The sequence below is a fragment of the Plecotus auritus genome (genome assembly GCF_963455305.1).
Source record: "Plecotus auritus genome assembly, chromosome: 5".
Lineage (NCBI taxonomy): Eukaryota > Metazoa > Chordata > Mammalia > Chiroptera > Vespertilionidae > Plecotus > Plecotus auritus.
The window spans coordinates 22,957,701-22,972,968 of record NC_137776.1 but is presented as its reverse complement, the minus strand read 5'-3'; the positions used below and the strand labels follow the sequence as shown (position 1 = coordinate 22,972,968).

Sequence of the window (15,268 nt, the reverse complement as noted above, 5' to 3'; positions counted from 1 at the left end):
TCTTTTCATAGCCATGGCTGCTATCCCCTTACCATGAAGAGAGTGGAACCTGGTAAAAGTTTGGTGACTATGAAGTTTGGGTCCTCTTGCTTTCTTACTTCCTTAGCAGGCTGCTCAGAGCCTGAGGCCCTTCAGAGATAAGGCCTATGACCAGGAGCTCTGCCTGGGTTTTGAGATAGAGCAACAGGCACTCATTACACACGGTAAGGAATGAGTCAAGTTCTTTGTTTGTCTGGGTGACATCTTCTCAATAATTTCTTCATCTGGGGTTCCCTTTTGTCAAACCCTGAATGATGTGTGTGTGTGTGAAGGGTGGGAGACAGGAGAGTGAAGTGAAACTCAAAGTGGGAATTGCTGGTTGAGCTCAAGAAAGCGCTCTGGTTCCCTGCTATCCAGTCGGCTGATTGGGTGGACTTACTCGCAGCCGGCGGGCCACATGCCTCGTTTAAAGGGTACAAAATTCAGTTTGGAATGATGAAAAGGTTCTGGAGATAGAGAGTGGTGATAGTTGTGCCCTTCTGAGTCCCAGCATTGACACACCTGACTACTGTTTCACCCAAGGACAGGAGAAGCACCAGACGATCCTGGGCACATTTCTTTCCATAATACGTGTTCAGCAGCAGGAGGCTTGGGCTGAGAAAGGCTAGTCTCCATCTCTATTTCAGTCCTTCTCTCCATGCACCTAATACACAGCAAAGGGATTTATTTATTATAAAGACCCCCAATAGGGACCTCTGCTCACACTGGCCCGGCTTCTATGTAGCAGTTTATATGCTTTTTGTTGCAAGTAATGAAATACCCAATTAAAAGTGATTTGTACATGCCTGGCTGGTGTGGCTCAGTGGTTGAGCATTGACCCATGAACTAGGAGGTCACGGGTTGGGTGTGCAGGAGGCAGCCGATCAATGATTCTCTCTCATCATTGATGTTTCTCTCCCTTTCTCCCTCTCCCTTCCTCTCTCTGAAATCAATAAAACAACAATAACAACAAAACATAAAAGTGATTTGTGCAAAAAAACATTTATTTCACTTAACAGGAAGTTATAGGTAGGTAGTTCCAGGGTTTGTCTTTTTGAAGTAGGTTTTTTTTAAAAAAAATTATGGTTAAATATGCATAACAAAGTTTAGCATTTTAACTGTACAGTTTAATGGCATTGAGTATATTCACATAGTTGTACAACTATCACTACTATTCATCTCCAGAACCTTTTCATCATCCCCAACTGAATTCTGTATCTTTTAAATCAGGGGTCCTCAAACTTTTTAAACAGGGGGCCAGTTCACTGTCCCTCAGACCGTTGGAGGGCAAGACTATAGTTTATTTATTTATTTTTATTTTTTTATATATTTTACTGATTTTTTACAGAGAGGAAGGGAGAGGAATAGAGAGTCAGAAACATCGATGAGAGAGAAACATCGATCAGCTGCCTCCTGCACACCTCCCACCGGGGATGTGCCCGCAACCAAGGTACGTGCCCTTGACCGGAATCGAACCCGGGACCCTTCAGTCCGCAGGCCGACGCTCTATCCACTAAGCCAAACCGGTTTCAGCAAGACTATAGTTTAAATAAAAACTATGAACAAATTCCTATGCGCACTGCGGGCCCGGGACAAGTCGGCTGCTAAGCAGGACAGGCAGTGGCACCTGGCAGGCGGGATAAATGTCCTCGGCGGGCCGCATGTGGCCCGCGGGCCGTAGATTGAGGACCCCTGCTTTAAATAATAACTACCCATTTCCCCCTCCCCCAATCCCCTGGTAACCACTATTTGACTTTCTGTCTCTATCAGTTTAACTAGTCTAGGTACCTCCTATACATGGAATCATACAGTATTTGTGTCTGGCTTATTTCACTTAGCATAATATTTTCAAGGTTTATTCATGATATAGTATAGATCAGAATTTCATTCCTTTTTAAGACTGAAAAATATTCTATTGGATATATATACACCACATTTTGTTTATCCAGTCATCCATTGATGGACATTTGGATTGTCTCCACCTTTTGGCTATTGTTGGAATAATGATGCTATGAACATTAGTGTATAAATACCTACTTGAGTCTTTGCTTTCAGTTCTTTTGGCTATAACTCAGAAATGGAATTGCTGGTTCATACAATAATTCTATGTTTAATTTTTTGAGGAACCACCATACTGTTTTCCACAGTGGCTGCACCATGTTACATTCTCACTAGCAATGCACAAGGGTTCCAGTGTGTCTCCATTTCCTCACCAACACTTCTTTTGTTTGTTTTAACAAAGATCATCCTAATGGGTGTGAAGTGGTGCCTCATTGTGGTTTTGATATCCATTTCCATAATTATTAGTATATACATTTCCATAACTATTTGTATGTGTTCTTTGGAGAAATTTATGTTCTCTAAATCCTTTGCCCATTTTTAAATGTCATTTTATTTTGTTTTATTTTTGCTGTTGAGTTGTAGCAATTCTTTATATATTCTGGATATTAACCCCTCATAAGGTATATGATTTGCAAATATTTTCTCCCATTCTGTGGTTTGCTTTTTTACTCTGTTGAGAGTATCCTTGGATGCACAAAAGTTTTTAACTTTGATAAAGACCAACTTAACTGTTTTCTCTTTTGTTGCCTATATTTTTGGTGTCATATCCAATAAATTATTGCCCAAATCCAATGTCTTAAAGCTTTTACCCCTTTGTTTCCTTATGAGATTTGTAGAGTTTTAGTTCTTATGTTTAGGTCTTCGATCTATTTTGAGTTAATTTTTGTATCTGATATAAGGTAAGGGACCAGTTGTATTATTATGCTTGCTTAGGTTTATTTGTGGGCTCTTGATTTTCAGGTTCTTTTATCCTTTGGCTCCATCAGCCTACGTGTGTTAGGCTTTTTGCCTCATTGTCACACAATTGGCACCTCAGTGCCACATACCATATCCTATAACCATATTCCAAGGCAAGATCCAAGGATGTGTAAGTGTATGCATCTCTCCTTTTTTAATCAGGAATATTTCCCGAGAGTCCCTGGCCCCAGCAGACTCCTCTTAACAATGTTTTTGCTGAAGCCAGTTTGCACCTGCTTGTGGAAACAGATTATTACATTTTCTAGAATTCTGTGAGCTGGTTGTTGAATACCACCACCCTTGAAATTGCATGGTGGGAACATTTATAACATGAGACTTGGCAAACACTACAAATCAGGACTCCCCCTCTTCCCCCTCCCCCCCCCCCCCCAGGAGACTGGTTTACTAGCACACTCTTGCCTACAAGTCTTTCTACCCATAACTGGACGATGTGGCCACTCCTAGCTTAGGGAAGTCATATAAGTAAATATCTGTCATTTTTGGCCTCTTTTAAGAGAAACAGACTTTGCTAGCAAGCAAGGCAAGTGGGAGTTAGGGAAGCAACTACGGTGTTTGTCACTAATGACTCCCAAGGGTGGGAACTTTTGGAACTCACTTAAAAGGATGTCTTTGAAATGTCTCAGAGGACAGAGTACTATGGGCTCAGTGGTAGGATGGACAGAGCCCTAGCAGTTGACATAGTAATTACAGTAAGGGGTGGGGAGCCAGGGCAGGCTTTCTGAACCAGATCAGGGGACCAGGTAAAGTCATAGCCTCAGCAACTTTCTGTGACCACAATGTGAGGCTGTCTTGACACAGAGACTGTGAATAGCCAGTAGACTATAGTCATGAGGCTTGGGTGCTGATGGGAGGGGAAAAGCCCAGTGGGGCTACAACAGCAGCACGGGTCTTAGAGGGTAGTAGAAGTGTTCCCTGAAGAAGAGCCAACAAAGGAAGGCCTGCTCTCCTTGGCCAAGAATTCCTTGCTGATCAGGCCATGGATGGCCATGATCTTGAGAAGTCCATGGCGAAACTTCTGACCAATGAAGGCGTAGATGAGGGGATTGAGGCAGCTGTGGAGGAAGCCCAGAATCTCGGTGGCATCCAGGGCCCGGCCAATGTCGTTTCGGCGAACACAGGTCTCCTTGATCATCCCAATCCTCATAAGGGTGTCTGACAACAGGACCAGGTTGTAGGGCAGCCAGCAGAGCAGGAAGACGAGCACGACGGCAAAGATGACCCGCATGGCCCGGTGCTTCTGCCCCATGTGGGCCTGAAACAATGTGCGCAGGGTGAGCCCATAGCAGAACAGCATGACCAGCAGCGGCAGGAGGAAGCCAATGGTCTGGGGCAGGGCCCGCATCACTATGCGCCATTTAGTTGTATTGGCACCCATGTCCAGGTAGCAGACTGGGCCGGAATTAGGTGGGTAGACGGCCCTGTGGAAGACAAAGACGGGCAGGGACAGGATCAGAGACACAGCCCAGATGCCTAAGCATATGAACTTGACCCAGTGCCGCTTCAGAGTCAGAGTGCGTGTGGCATGAACAATGGCCAGGTAGCGGTCCACGCTAATACAGGCCAGTAGTAGAATTCCACTGTAGAAGTTAACTTCCTTCAGGAGTGAGACCACCTTGCACAGGGGTGTGCCAAAGATCCAGCCCGTTGTCTTGGCGGCAGCCCAGATAGGCAAGGTCAGGGCAAAGAGCAGGTCGGCAATAGCCAGGTTCAGCAGGTAGATGTCAGTGACAGAGCGGTTGACCTGGCTGTATAAGACAACCAGCATCACCAGGGAGTTTCCCAGCAGGCTCAGCAAGAAGACCAGGGCATAGATGGCCATCAGAGCAAACCTGTTGATATCCAGAGATTCTGGCTCACATAGGACAGAGTTTGGTGCAAAGGATATGTCAATGATGTCACTGTAATTGGCATACTCGTCCCAGGTGTAATTCTCCAGAAATTCTTTTACATTTATGTAGTCCATATTTGTGATCTAGAGAAGAGAGATGAGTGTTACTGTACAAGAAAGTCTCCCCAGATTCTAGCCTTTCTGCTCACAAAGCTTGGATAGGATTCTTTGCATTGACTTGTATATTACATGAAAGTAAATTTCACTTCAGGAAATAGTAGGGACACTAACTGTAACATTCTGAGGCACATTTAGTTATAAGTGGTATGTTTCATGAAAAGCGTATAGTTCCCTTCAAAGTCAGAGAGAGGTTCTTAACACTTTTCATGACATTGCCATCACTCACATCACTGTGGAAACTTTCCTTTCAATAATATCTACCAAGCCTATTTTCTTGGATACCTCAGTGGTGAGCATCCCTGACTGTAGAGACTGAGTTTAATGTCAGAAATGTGCGGTGCCATTCAGTTCTCAATGTGGGGTATTAAGCAGGCAATCCAATTGAGTTTAACTATAAACTTTGAGAATAATCCCTTTGTCCAACTTTCTGTAAGTTATTTTAAAAAGAGTGTTCTAGCCCTGACCGGTTTGGCTCAGTGGATAGAGCGTCGGCCTGCGGACTAAAGGGTCCCGGGTTCGATTCCGGTCAAGGGCATGTACTTTGGTTGTGGGCACATCCCCAGTAGGGGGTGTGCAGGAGGCAGCTGATCGATGTTTCTCTCTCATCGATGTTTCTAACTCTCTATCTCTCTCCCTTTCTCTCTGTAAAAAAATCAATAAAATATATTTTTTTTTTAAAAAAAAGAGTGTTCTAGAAAAACTGAGTGGTAGCAGCATAGTGTTTCGGGATCCTTGAGCTAGAAGAAAGTTTACTCAGTTAACATGTTCCAGCATTGTTCTTTTGGGAGGCAGGAGGTCTTCTCTGAGAGTATTTGTATAGTTTGAAAAAACATATTAAAAATCATAAGCAGGTGGTTGACTGACTGATTCTCCAAGTAGGTGGGAATGTAACAGATTATCATGGGAGCTCTGGACAGTCCTATTCTTCCATGCAGGGGGCCAGAGAAAGCCAGGATGCTCCCAGAATAAGGAGAAGGGGAAGCAAGAGGCAGAGAAGGCAGGTGGAGACATACTATCCTTGTTTTGGTGGCTTCCCAGTCCTGGTGGGGACTCTTCTTGTCCTGCCAGTGCATACCTTCATCCGTTCGTAACTCCCCAGCACACCCAGATAAACCCATCTCTGTTGATTCTGCCCTTGTTACAGGATCAGTGGAGAGCTTGCTTCTGGGGGAAGCTGCAGCCTCTTTAAAAGATTATCCCAGTTTTCAAAGAGGCAATGGACTAAAGTAAACCAGCTACTTAATTGACTTTCTTTTGAACCACAAAATACATCACCATTGTGCCATTTCTTTATTATAAGGTATGAGCATCCTGTGACCATATGCAAGTCTCTAATCCTCCTCCAAATGGAACCCAGTGTTAAAGAGAAAAACATAAAAGTCTCAGGAATTACTTCACACTCACTAGGATGCTCATAATAATAATAAAAAAAGATGGACAATAGTAATGTTGAGGAAGATGTGGAGAAATTGGACTCCTCATACATTGCTGGTGGGAATGTGAAATGGTGTAGCTACCTTGGAAAACAGGTGTCAGTTGTTCAAAAGTTAAACATAGAGTCAGCATATGACCCAGCACTTCCACTCCTAGATATATACCCAAGAGAAATGAAAACTTCTGTCCACACAAAAACCTGCATATGAATGTTCATGGCAGCTTAAAAGCCAAAAAGTAGAAACAATATAAGTGTCCATTAGCTGATAAATAGATAAATATGGAATATTATTCAACCATAAAAAGGAAGAAAATTCTGATACACGCTACAATACGGATAAATCTTGAAAACAGTATTGTAAGTGAAAAAAGCCACACACAAAACACTTTAGACTGTATGATTCTGTGTATGTGAAACATTCAGACTAGGCAAATCAGTAGAGACAGAAAGTACATTAGTGGTTGCCAGGGATGACGGGGGTGTCAGGACAGGCAGAATGTTAATAAGTACAGGATTTCTTTCCAGGGTGATGAAAGTGTTCTGGAATTAGATAGTGGTGATGGTTGTATAACTTTGTGCATATATTAAAATTACTGTGTAGTACACTCTAAATGGGTGACTTTAATGGTATGTGAATTATATCTCAATTTAAAAAAAGATTAACCAAAGACATATAGCCGTACAAAGCAAATACAAATATTAAAACAACATCATCAACAACAAAACTCCTAGGAAGTTTTTTGCTTTAGCAGAAGAAAGCCTGTTATTGTCAATCATTTGTAGCAAAGAAGAAAGCTTAGTGATGTTAAGAGAAATTGGAAAAATAATGCCCCTTTCTCCTAGAGTGATGGAATTCTTAGTCTTCACTTTTCTGAGAAGGTATTACTTTCTCCCCTAACTGATGGGGTCCAGATAAATGGCCTTCTCAGCACATGGAGACCACAGATAGAGCAGATTCAATCAGTCCATGAATGTAGAAAGATGTGATGATAAGGATGTGGCCCTGTCTGGCCAGGCGAATGGGGTGGTAGGGGGAAGAGGCAGATAATAGAGCTGGTTTGGCCAGTGTTGTCAGCAAGACTTGAGAGAAATCACTGGCTCTGCAGTACCTTGATCAAAAGCAAGTTTGCTCAGAGCCCCAGGGTTAAGTCCAGTTTACTTATCAGGTCAAGGGTGACTCACCTCTATGATCAGATGATCAGAGATGTGCTTAAGGGAATAAATGACCTAGAAGAAGACCCACCTTTGAAAGAGGATGATCATTGGTGGGTGCAGAGAGCTTGTGCCTGTAGAGAGAAGAACCCCACATGTATGTACATCAGCTGTGAGAAGGCAGGGCTGGGGCAGCTGCAGAAACTTCCCAATGAGAAGAGGCAGCAGCAGGCAAACATGCTTCATTGATTGTTAGGGACAGAAATAGAATATTGGGGACCAGCTACAATTATAAGAAATACTAATTATGCTCTGTTAACCATGAGGGTTCTGTTCTGATTAGAGAAAGCACATTCTAAAATACCAACGGTATATTTCACAGACCTAGAACAAACTCTCCAAAAATTTATATGGAATAAAAAAAGACCCTGAATAGCCGCAGCAATCCTGAGAAAGAACAAAGTTGGAGGGATCACAATACCAGATATCAAGCTATCTTACAAAGCCACTGTTCTCAAAACTGCCTGGTACTGGCACAAGAACAGACATATAAACCAATGGAACAGAACAGAAAACCCAGAAATCAATTAATATTTGACAAAGGAGGCAAGAGCATGCAATGGAGTTAAGACAGTCTCTTCAATAAATGGTGTTGGGAAAATTGGACAGATACATGCAAAAAAATGAAACTAGACCACAAACTTACACCATACACAAAAATAAACTCAAAATGGATAAAAATCTTAAGCGTAAGATCATAAAAATCTTAGAAGAATCCATAGGCAGCAAAATATCAGAGAAAGCATGTTCTAACCTCGCTGAGAGTTGTACACCTTGGGACGTGGGAGCTAACATCGGAATGTAGTCCATCCTCCTTTCCCAAGAACTGCCTATCATTATGGAAAGATTTACAGCCTCCTGGCTGAAACAATCTAATCCAGGAGGTGCCTGTTCTTTACAACCCCTACCCCTATTACCTGTAAGCTGGTCCTGGGAAGCCCGGAGGCACCCACTCTCCTGCAATCCCTGCCCCAGGCTGCATGACTTGTAACCTGTAATGATTGTTCTATGCCTGCTTTCCATGCCTGTAATTCCTACTTCCCCACGTAATCTTTGTCCCTCTATCCAATATAAGCAGCTGACTTACGATGGAGTACAGAGCAGATTTTTGTGGATGACCTGCTGCTCTCCCATACTGCTGGCATTATTGGAATAAACACTCATATATGATTCAACCATGTCTCTGCTTAATTGGCTGAAGTAGTGACAGGCAGCCCGGACTCCTTGGTTGTCCTGTTATAAGATGAACCCTCATTCTAGAGAATCCGGTGCTCGACTGTGCTGGGGCCAGGCTGCAGGTATATGGGTGAGCTCCACTCCCATGCAAGTCAGGACGGAAGTAGAGAATTCAGAAAGGAGAACCAGGCCACCCGGCCAGGGCCATGACCTCCAGCCACTGGCCAGGTGTGGGGGTGGGGATGAGTGGAGGGGGGTGGGGAGAATGTTTTGTTGTTTGTTTGTTTTGTACCCAATCCCTAGAGGTGATGTTTTGGCTGTTAAAGGGAGAAACAAAGGAAAGGAAGATAGGAAGATGACACTTGAGATCTACTTTGTGGCTACATGATCTCTCTTGATTGTTACAAATAGATATGATTAAGCCCCTGTTTAACCATGAGAAGATAGACGCAGTGAGGCTCAGAGACCAGCCTGTGGTCCCAGAGCCTCGAAGTCCTGCAGCCAAAATTCCAACTAGGTGCAAATGGCCCCTCTACATTTTCAGTCTGCAGACCTGCTTCTTAAAAAATAAATAAATAAATAAATAAAAAATAAAAAATCACACCTCTGAGCTTTAGGATCAGAGGAGGCCAAATGCAACTTTCTTCATTCATCCCAAATCCATGTTCTTCCAATACCAGCGCCCCCCTCCACCATGTGCCCTAAGTTCTACCTCAATGAGATCAAAGTTCTGTATCTGAGAGTGGGTGCCATATCTGCCCTCCACCCCAAGGTCAGCTCCTTGGATCAGTCTCCCAAAAAGATTGGTGATGACATTGCCAAGGCAACAGGTGATTGGAAGGACTTGAGGATAACATTGCAACTGACTACTCAGAACAGACAGACCCAGCTTGAAGTGGTAGCTCTGCCTCTGCCCTGACCACCAAAGCCCTCTAGGAACCTCCAAGAGACAGAAACAGAAAAACATCAACACAGTGGAAATAGCACTTTTGATGAGATTGTCAATATTGCCTGACAGATATGGCGCCATTCTTTAGCTAGAGAACTCTCTGGAACCATTAAAGAGATCCTGGGGACTGCCCAGTCTGTGGGCTGCCATGTCAATGGCCATTACCCTTATACATAATAGATGACATCAACTGTAGTATGTATGATAGAATACCCAGCTAGTTAAGAACTACACAGGATCATTTGACAACAACAATACCAAAATCATAGGTCATATATTAAATATATTTGTAAGTTAAATTCTTTTTTTTAAATTTAATAAATGTTTATTGTTCAGATTATTACAATTGTTCCTCTTTTTTCCCCCCATAGCTCCCCTCCACCCGGTTCTCACCCCACCCTCTGCCCTTACCTCCCCCCACTGTCCTCATCCATAGGTGTAAGACCTGTAAGTTAAATTCTTGAGATATCATTAGCCAACCTGTGTACAGTTCACTCCCATTGTTTGATGTCTGTACATTGTTTTCTTTGCTATTCCTTAAGCCCAGAATGAAAGAAACAGCCCTTTTAGGAATGATAAACCAAACTCCCTGCAACTGGCTGGCCCCTCCTGATCACTCAGTCACGTTCTTGGTGACCCAGCAGGAGATTCTCTTTCAGCAAAATTGCCAGCTCCTTAATGACTCGCGGTAGTTCAGAAATAACATAATGGGATGATTCTAGCTTATTTCATGAGAATGCTATAGAATGAGGACTTTATAAGATTCCAAACATTTATAGCAATCTTTTAAACAACAACAACAACAAAAGTCTGTCATTTTAATACAATTCCAGTATTTTTTTTCTCTATAAATATCATCCACATATATTTGCATTTAATATATGGCAGGAGGGACTCTACAGTGTCTGGTCCTTTCTCACACCACTTTTGTCCAAAGCAAAGAGAAAGAGTTGGCTGAGTTGGGAAGGGAAGGGCATGGGAATTGAGTTGCCCTAAGTGGTTGTTGGAGAGAGGTGTAGGGGAAAGGTGCAGAAACCCTCTTTTTGAAGACAGGGTAGCCTAAAGAGAGAGAATAAAGAGACCTAGGGGTGTGGGTGAGACCCACCAAGAGTAGGGAAAGATGCCTGGAATAAGTGGGAGGCTGGTGTCCAGGGAGACAGAGAACAGAGACATTCTGAATGGCAGGAGGGGTGAGTGTACCAAGACTTACCAGGATTCTGGGCTTTTCACCCGTAGGACTCCTCCGAAGAGCAGATGTGCCTGACTGCAAGGGTGGCGGTGGTGAGAACCCAGTGGAGGAAGTGAGTGGTGGATGAGATTGCTCAATTGTGGGGTGGAGTCCCGGAGGGTGAAGGATACTCTTGATAACGTGAATATTTAAATCCCAGGTCAGATCTTTGATCACTAGACATTTTATGGACTGGAAGGGTTCATACTGGGAAAGGACCTGTGGCATTTCCTAGACAATCTTTTCTTTTCACAGATGAAGAGACAGACCCACACAAAGGAAATGGTTTGCCCAGGACTGCACAGATTTCTCTCATCTTTGTTTTCTTCCTTCTTTTTGTTACTCCTCACCTGAGGATATTTTCCCATTGATTTTTAGAGATAGTGAAGGGAAGGGGAGAGACAGAGTGGCAGAGAGAGAGAAACATCAATGTGAGAAAGACACATCCATTGGTTGCCTCTTGCACACGCTTTGACCAGGGCCAGGGATGGAGCTTGCAACCGAGGTATGTCCCCTTGACCAGAATTGAACCTGGGACCCTTCAGTCCACAGGCAGGCTGATGCTTTATCCACTGACCAAACCGGCTAGGGCAGATTTCTCTCATCTGTGCCCTGATCTCAGTAGCCTCTGTTCTGTCTGACTCTCTCCACACTCTAGCTGCCTCAGGCTTCCCTGGGCTTGCTATCCAGCAGCACTACCTCTCTTAAACATCTTTCATACCTGGAAGGAGAACAGCTCATTAAGACAAAGGAGATGGAACAAGTTTCTGGAAAGTCAGGTAGCTTTTTTCCTTGGATCTAATGCCCCCTGTTTCCACCCCACTTACCCCAGGAATCTTTTTTTTTTTTTTTTAATATATTTTACTGATTTTTCACAGAGAGGAAGGGAGAGGGATAGAGAGCTAGAAACATCGATGAGAGAGAAACATCGACCAGCTGCCTCCCGCACACCTCCCACTGGAGATGCGCCCGCAACCAAGGTACATGCCCTTGACCGGAATCGAACCCGGGACCCTTCAGTCCGCAGGCCGACGCTCTATCCACTGAGCCAAACCAGTTTCGGCACCCCAGGAATCTTTAAAGCCTCACAGATTCCTTCTCTATGCCACATCTGTTTGAGAACCCCTAGCCCCAAATGGGGGCCCCATTACACCTCTCCTTGTCTTTCACCTCAGCCCCCAGACATCTGCTTTGACCATGAGCCCCTCTTAGGTCATTGCTCTTTGTTCTTGGCTTGTATACTTGAGGTTGAGTCTGCAGTAGCTTTCAGCTTTGGAGCCAAGACTATCTAATTTGGAAAAGGAAGTTTTTTGGTGAAAGTTAAAATCCCACTCAAGTCCTAACACATTTTTGAAAACAGTGTTGAGTGACAGTAAGAATATATTATGTCACAGTTGCTATTGATTGCAATTGAAAGGATAAATACAGGCAGAGTAGTGAACACAAATTCACCACTCCCTCCTAAGCTCACACCTAGCGACCTCAATCCCTCCACTACTCCTTATGCCTGTCTCTCGTCCAGTGAGTGTTCAGAGCCTGTGGCCAACTCACCCAAGCTGCCTACCCCAAGGAAAGAACCTTTGAGTCCCACTGTTTAGCAAACATTCTTTGTCATATCTTTCTTTCCCTTGTTAGAGAAGAATGCAATGACTCCTGGTCAGGCGATGCTAACATCAGGCAGAAGCTCCTTACACACAGAGAAGAGGGTGGGAGTGGTGGTTAAGAACTCTGCTAGCTGAGCAACTCCTGGCAAGTGACCTTTCCTTTCCGAGTCTCAGTTTACTTATCTGTAAAATGAGGCTGAGGATAAAATGAGAGATTACTCAAAAAGCACTTAAGATAGATATAAAGCATGATGTTTGCATTTCTTGTTATGATCATTTTTACTGAAATAGTTTGTCAACTAATAGCATGCTGTCTCTCCCGCTACATCCCCAAGCAAGGGAAAGCAGCCAGTCCATTGTCCAGGTTGACTTCAAGGTACATCGTACCCGGATAACAGTAGTCACACTAGCTGTACTGTTGAGTACCTCTGAGAATCTAGTTTCTGAAAAAAGTGCTTTTCAGAATCCATATCATTTAATCCTCATGACAACATGTGCTTCCTGGATGAGGAAACTAAGTCTCTAGGACTTAGGCAACTCACCTAGAATGACACAGATGAACTGGGTGTTAAGCAGTTTTAAAGACTTTTTTTTTTTTTTAACCTTACTCCAAATTGTATATTCTGTCCACTATCACAAGGGGCTATATCTCAGCCTGAGGTTTCTGAACTCCATTAGGTACCTCCCAGTTCCAGACAACTGAATATGAAAGGCATAGAAAAAAGAGCCCAGACTTGACATTTCCCAACCGGCCCACTTCTTGATTTTCATTCGGTTGATTTCATTTCCACTGAGCCCACTGCATGCATGGTGATGGTGGGATGAATAAAGAGCCAGTTTCCAATCCTGGTTCTGCTGTGAATGGTTAGTGTGAGCTTAGACAAGTCATTTGTCTCTGAGCCTTAATGTGGTTCATTGGAAAATGAGGAGATTGTTCTAGATCTGCACTGCCCAAAATGATGGCTACTAGCCACAGGTGGCTACTTAAATTTAAATTAAGTTAAAAAAATTAGTTCCTCAGTCACATGAGCCACATTTAAGTGCTCAGGATCCACATGTGACTAGTGGCTATCATACTGGATAGTGCAGATGGAGAGTATTTCTGTTTTTCTCTATAAGCAGAAAGTTCTTTTGTACTGTGCTGTCTGGCAAAGACAGTTATTTTTAGCTCTAAGAGTCTGAAGTTCATCACCTCAGTTCTTAGGGGACCCAGACTGAGGTTTCCAAGTCCCTTCCATCAGAAATATGTCCCCAGCAGTTCTAAGACTGAACAGCCCACTTACCTGCTGTTGCTGCTACGGCTGCTGTTGCTACTGAAGTTACTTCTGGTACTTCCGCTGTGACTCAGGACTCGGTAGCAGTTAGGGCTGTTGGGCAGGAAAAAAGTGAATCAGACTTTATGGAGGGGACTGCCAGTCTGAAGGTGGAGGTTTGCCCTAGTCCAGTGGTCGGCAAACTCATTAGTCAACAGAGCCAAATATCAACAGTACAACGATTGAAATTTCTTTTGAGAGCCAAATTTTTTAAACTTAAACTTCTAACACCAGTTCTTCAAAATAGACTCACCCAGGCCGTGGTATTTTGTGGAAGAGCCTCACTCAAGGGGCCAAAGAGCCGCATGTGGCTCACGAGCCGCAGTTTGCCGACCACTGCCCTAGTCCATCTCTGTCTCTGTGCTTTTTAAATCTTCACCTCCTATAAAAGGAAGCTGCAGGTAATCCCAGACTCCAGCTGACAGACTTGCCTGAACTCGCCAGGCACTTTGTTCCTTTCTTCTAGGGTCAGCGTGAGTACTGTCCCTCCTCTCTTTCTGGTGAATTCCTGCACCTGGCGGCGGGACCCAGTGCCTCTCACATCCTGGAGGATCCTGCCTCCCGGCGCTTTGCCCTTCAACCACCTTCTTTATGTCTTTCTCTCCTTTCCTCTGTACTAGGCTCCTTTAGGTACTGCTCCCCTGTGCCCTCCTTTTCACAAGTAAACTTCTTGACAAAGCCGCTGTGTCCACTTGGCCGCCTCTTGTTCACTACTCAACCCACTGAAACTAGCTTCCTTCCCACCGCTTGCTGAAACAGCTTTTGCCAGCGTTACCAATGACCTCTGGATTACTGAACCCAACAGCCCCTTTCTTAAAGAAGACTGCTTTAATGTTATTAAAATGAAGCATGCATATTGTCAAGAATAGGAGATACAAAAGCCTATAAAGTAAAACTCGAAAGATTCCCTTCTATCTCTCTGTTCACTAATAAATTGCCTTTCCCCAGATTTCCCCATACAGATCAAACATGTTTTCTTTCTTTCCTTCCTTAATAAAAATATAACGTATTTAACTATTTATATTTTCTGCAGCTTAAGAATGTATCATGGCCCAGCCAGCATGACTCAGTGGTTGAGCGTTGACCTATGAACCAGGAGGTCCCGGTTCGATTCCCGGTCTGGGCTCGATCCTCAGTGTGGGGCGTGCAGGAGGCAGCCAATCAATGATTCTCTCTCATCATTGATGTTTCTGTCTCTCTCTCCCTCTCCCTTCCTCTCTGAAATCAATAAAAAAATATTTTTTAAAAAAGAACGTATCATGGACCTATTCCTCTTCATTACATAGAGATCCATCTCACTCTTTCTAATGACGACATAGTGGTTCATGGTATGTATGTATCATGATTTACATAATGATTATCTTATAGATGGATACTTAGCTTCTTCCTATGAGCATCTTTGGGAATATTTCTGTGTGTTTCAGTAGCTTAAGTATAATTTTGCTGGCTCATATTTGGGGATGTGTAAATTCTTTAAACTATTTTTTTTCAATTCTCACATGAAG

General features: G+C 43.6%; 1 protein-coding gene across 1 annotated transcript; it reads right to left on the bottom strand.

The window, feature by feature from the left end:
- Positions 1 to 3,727: 3,727 nt before the first annotated feature.
- On the bottom strand, positions 3,728 to 4,741 carry CXCR2 (C-X-C motif chemokine receptor 2; the record flags this gene model as incomplete). Its single annotated transcript, XM_080668720.1, has 1 exon — positions 3,728 to 4,741. Exon 1 carries the CDS (start codon positions 4,655 to 4,657, stop codon positions 3,728 to 3,730), a length of 930 nt encoding a protein of 309 aa, XP_080524846.1. The 5' UTR covers positions 4,658 to 4,741.
- Positions 4,742 to 15,268: the final 10,527 nt, after the last annotated feature.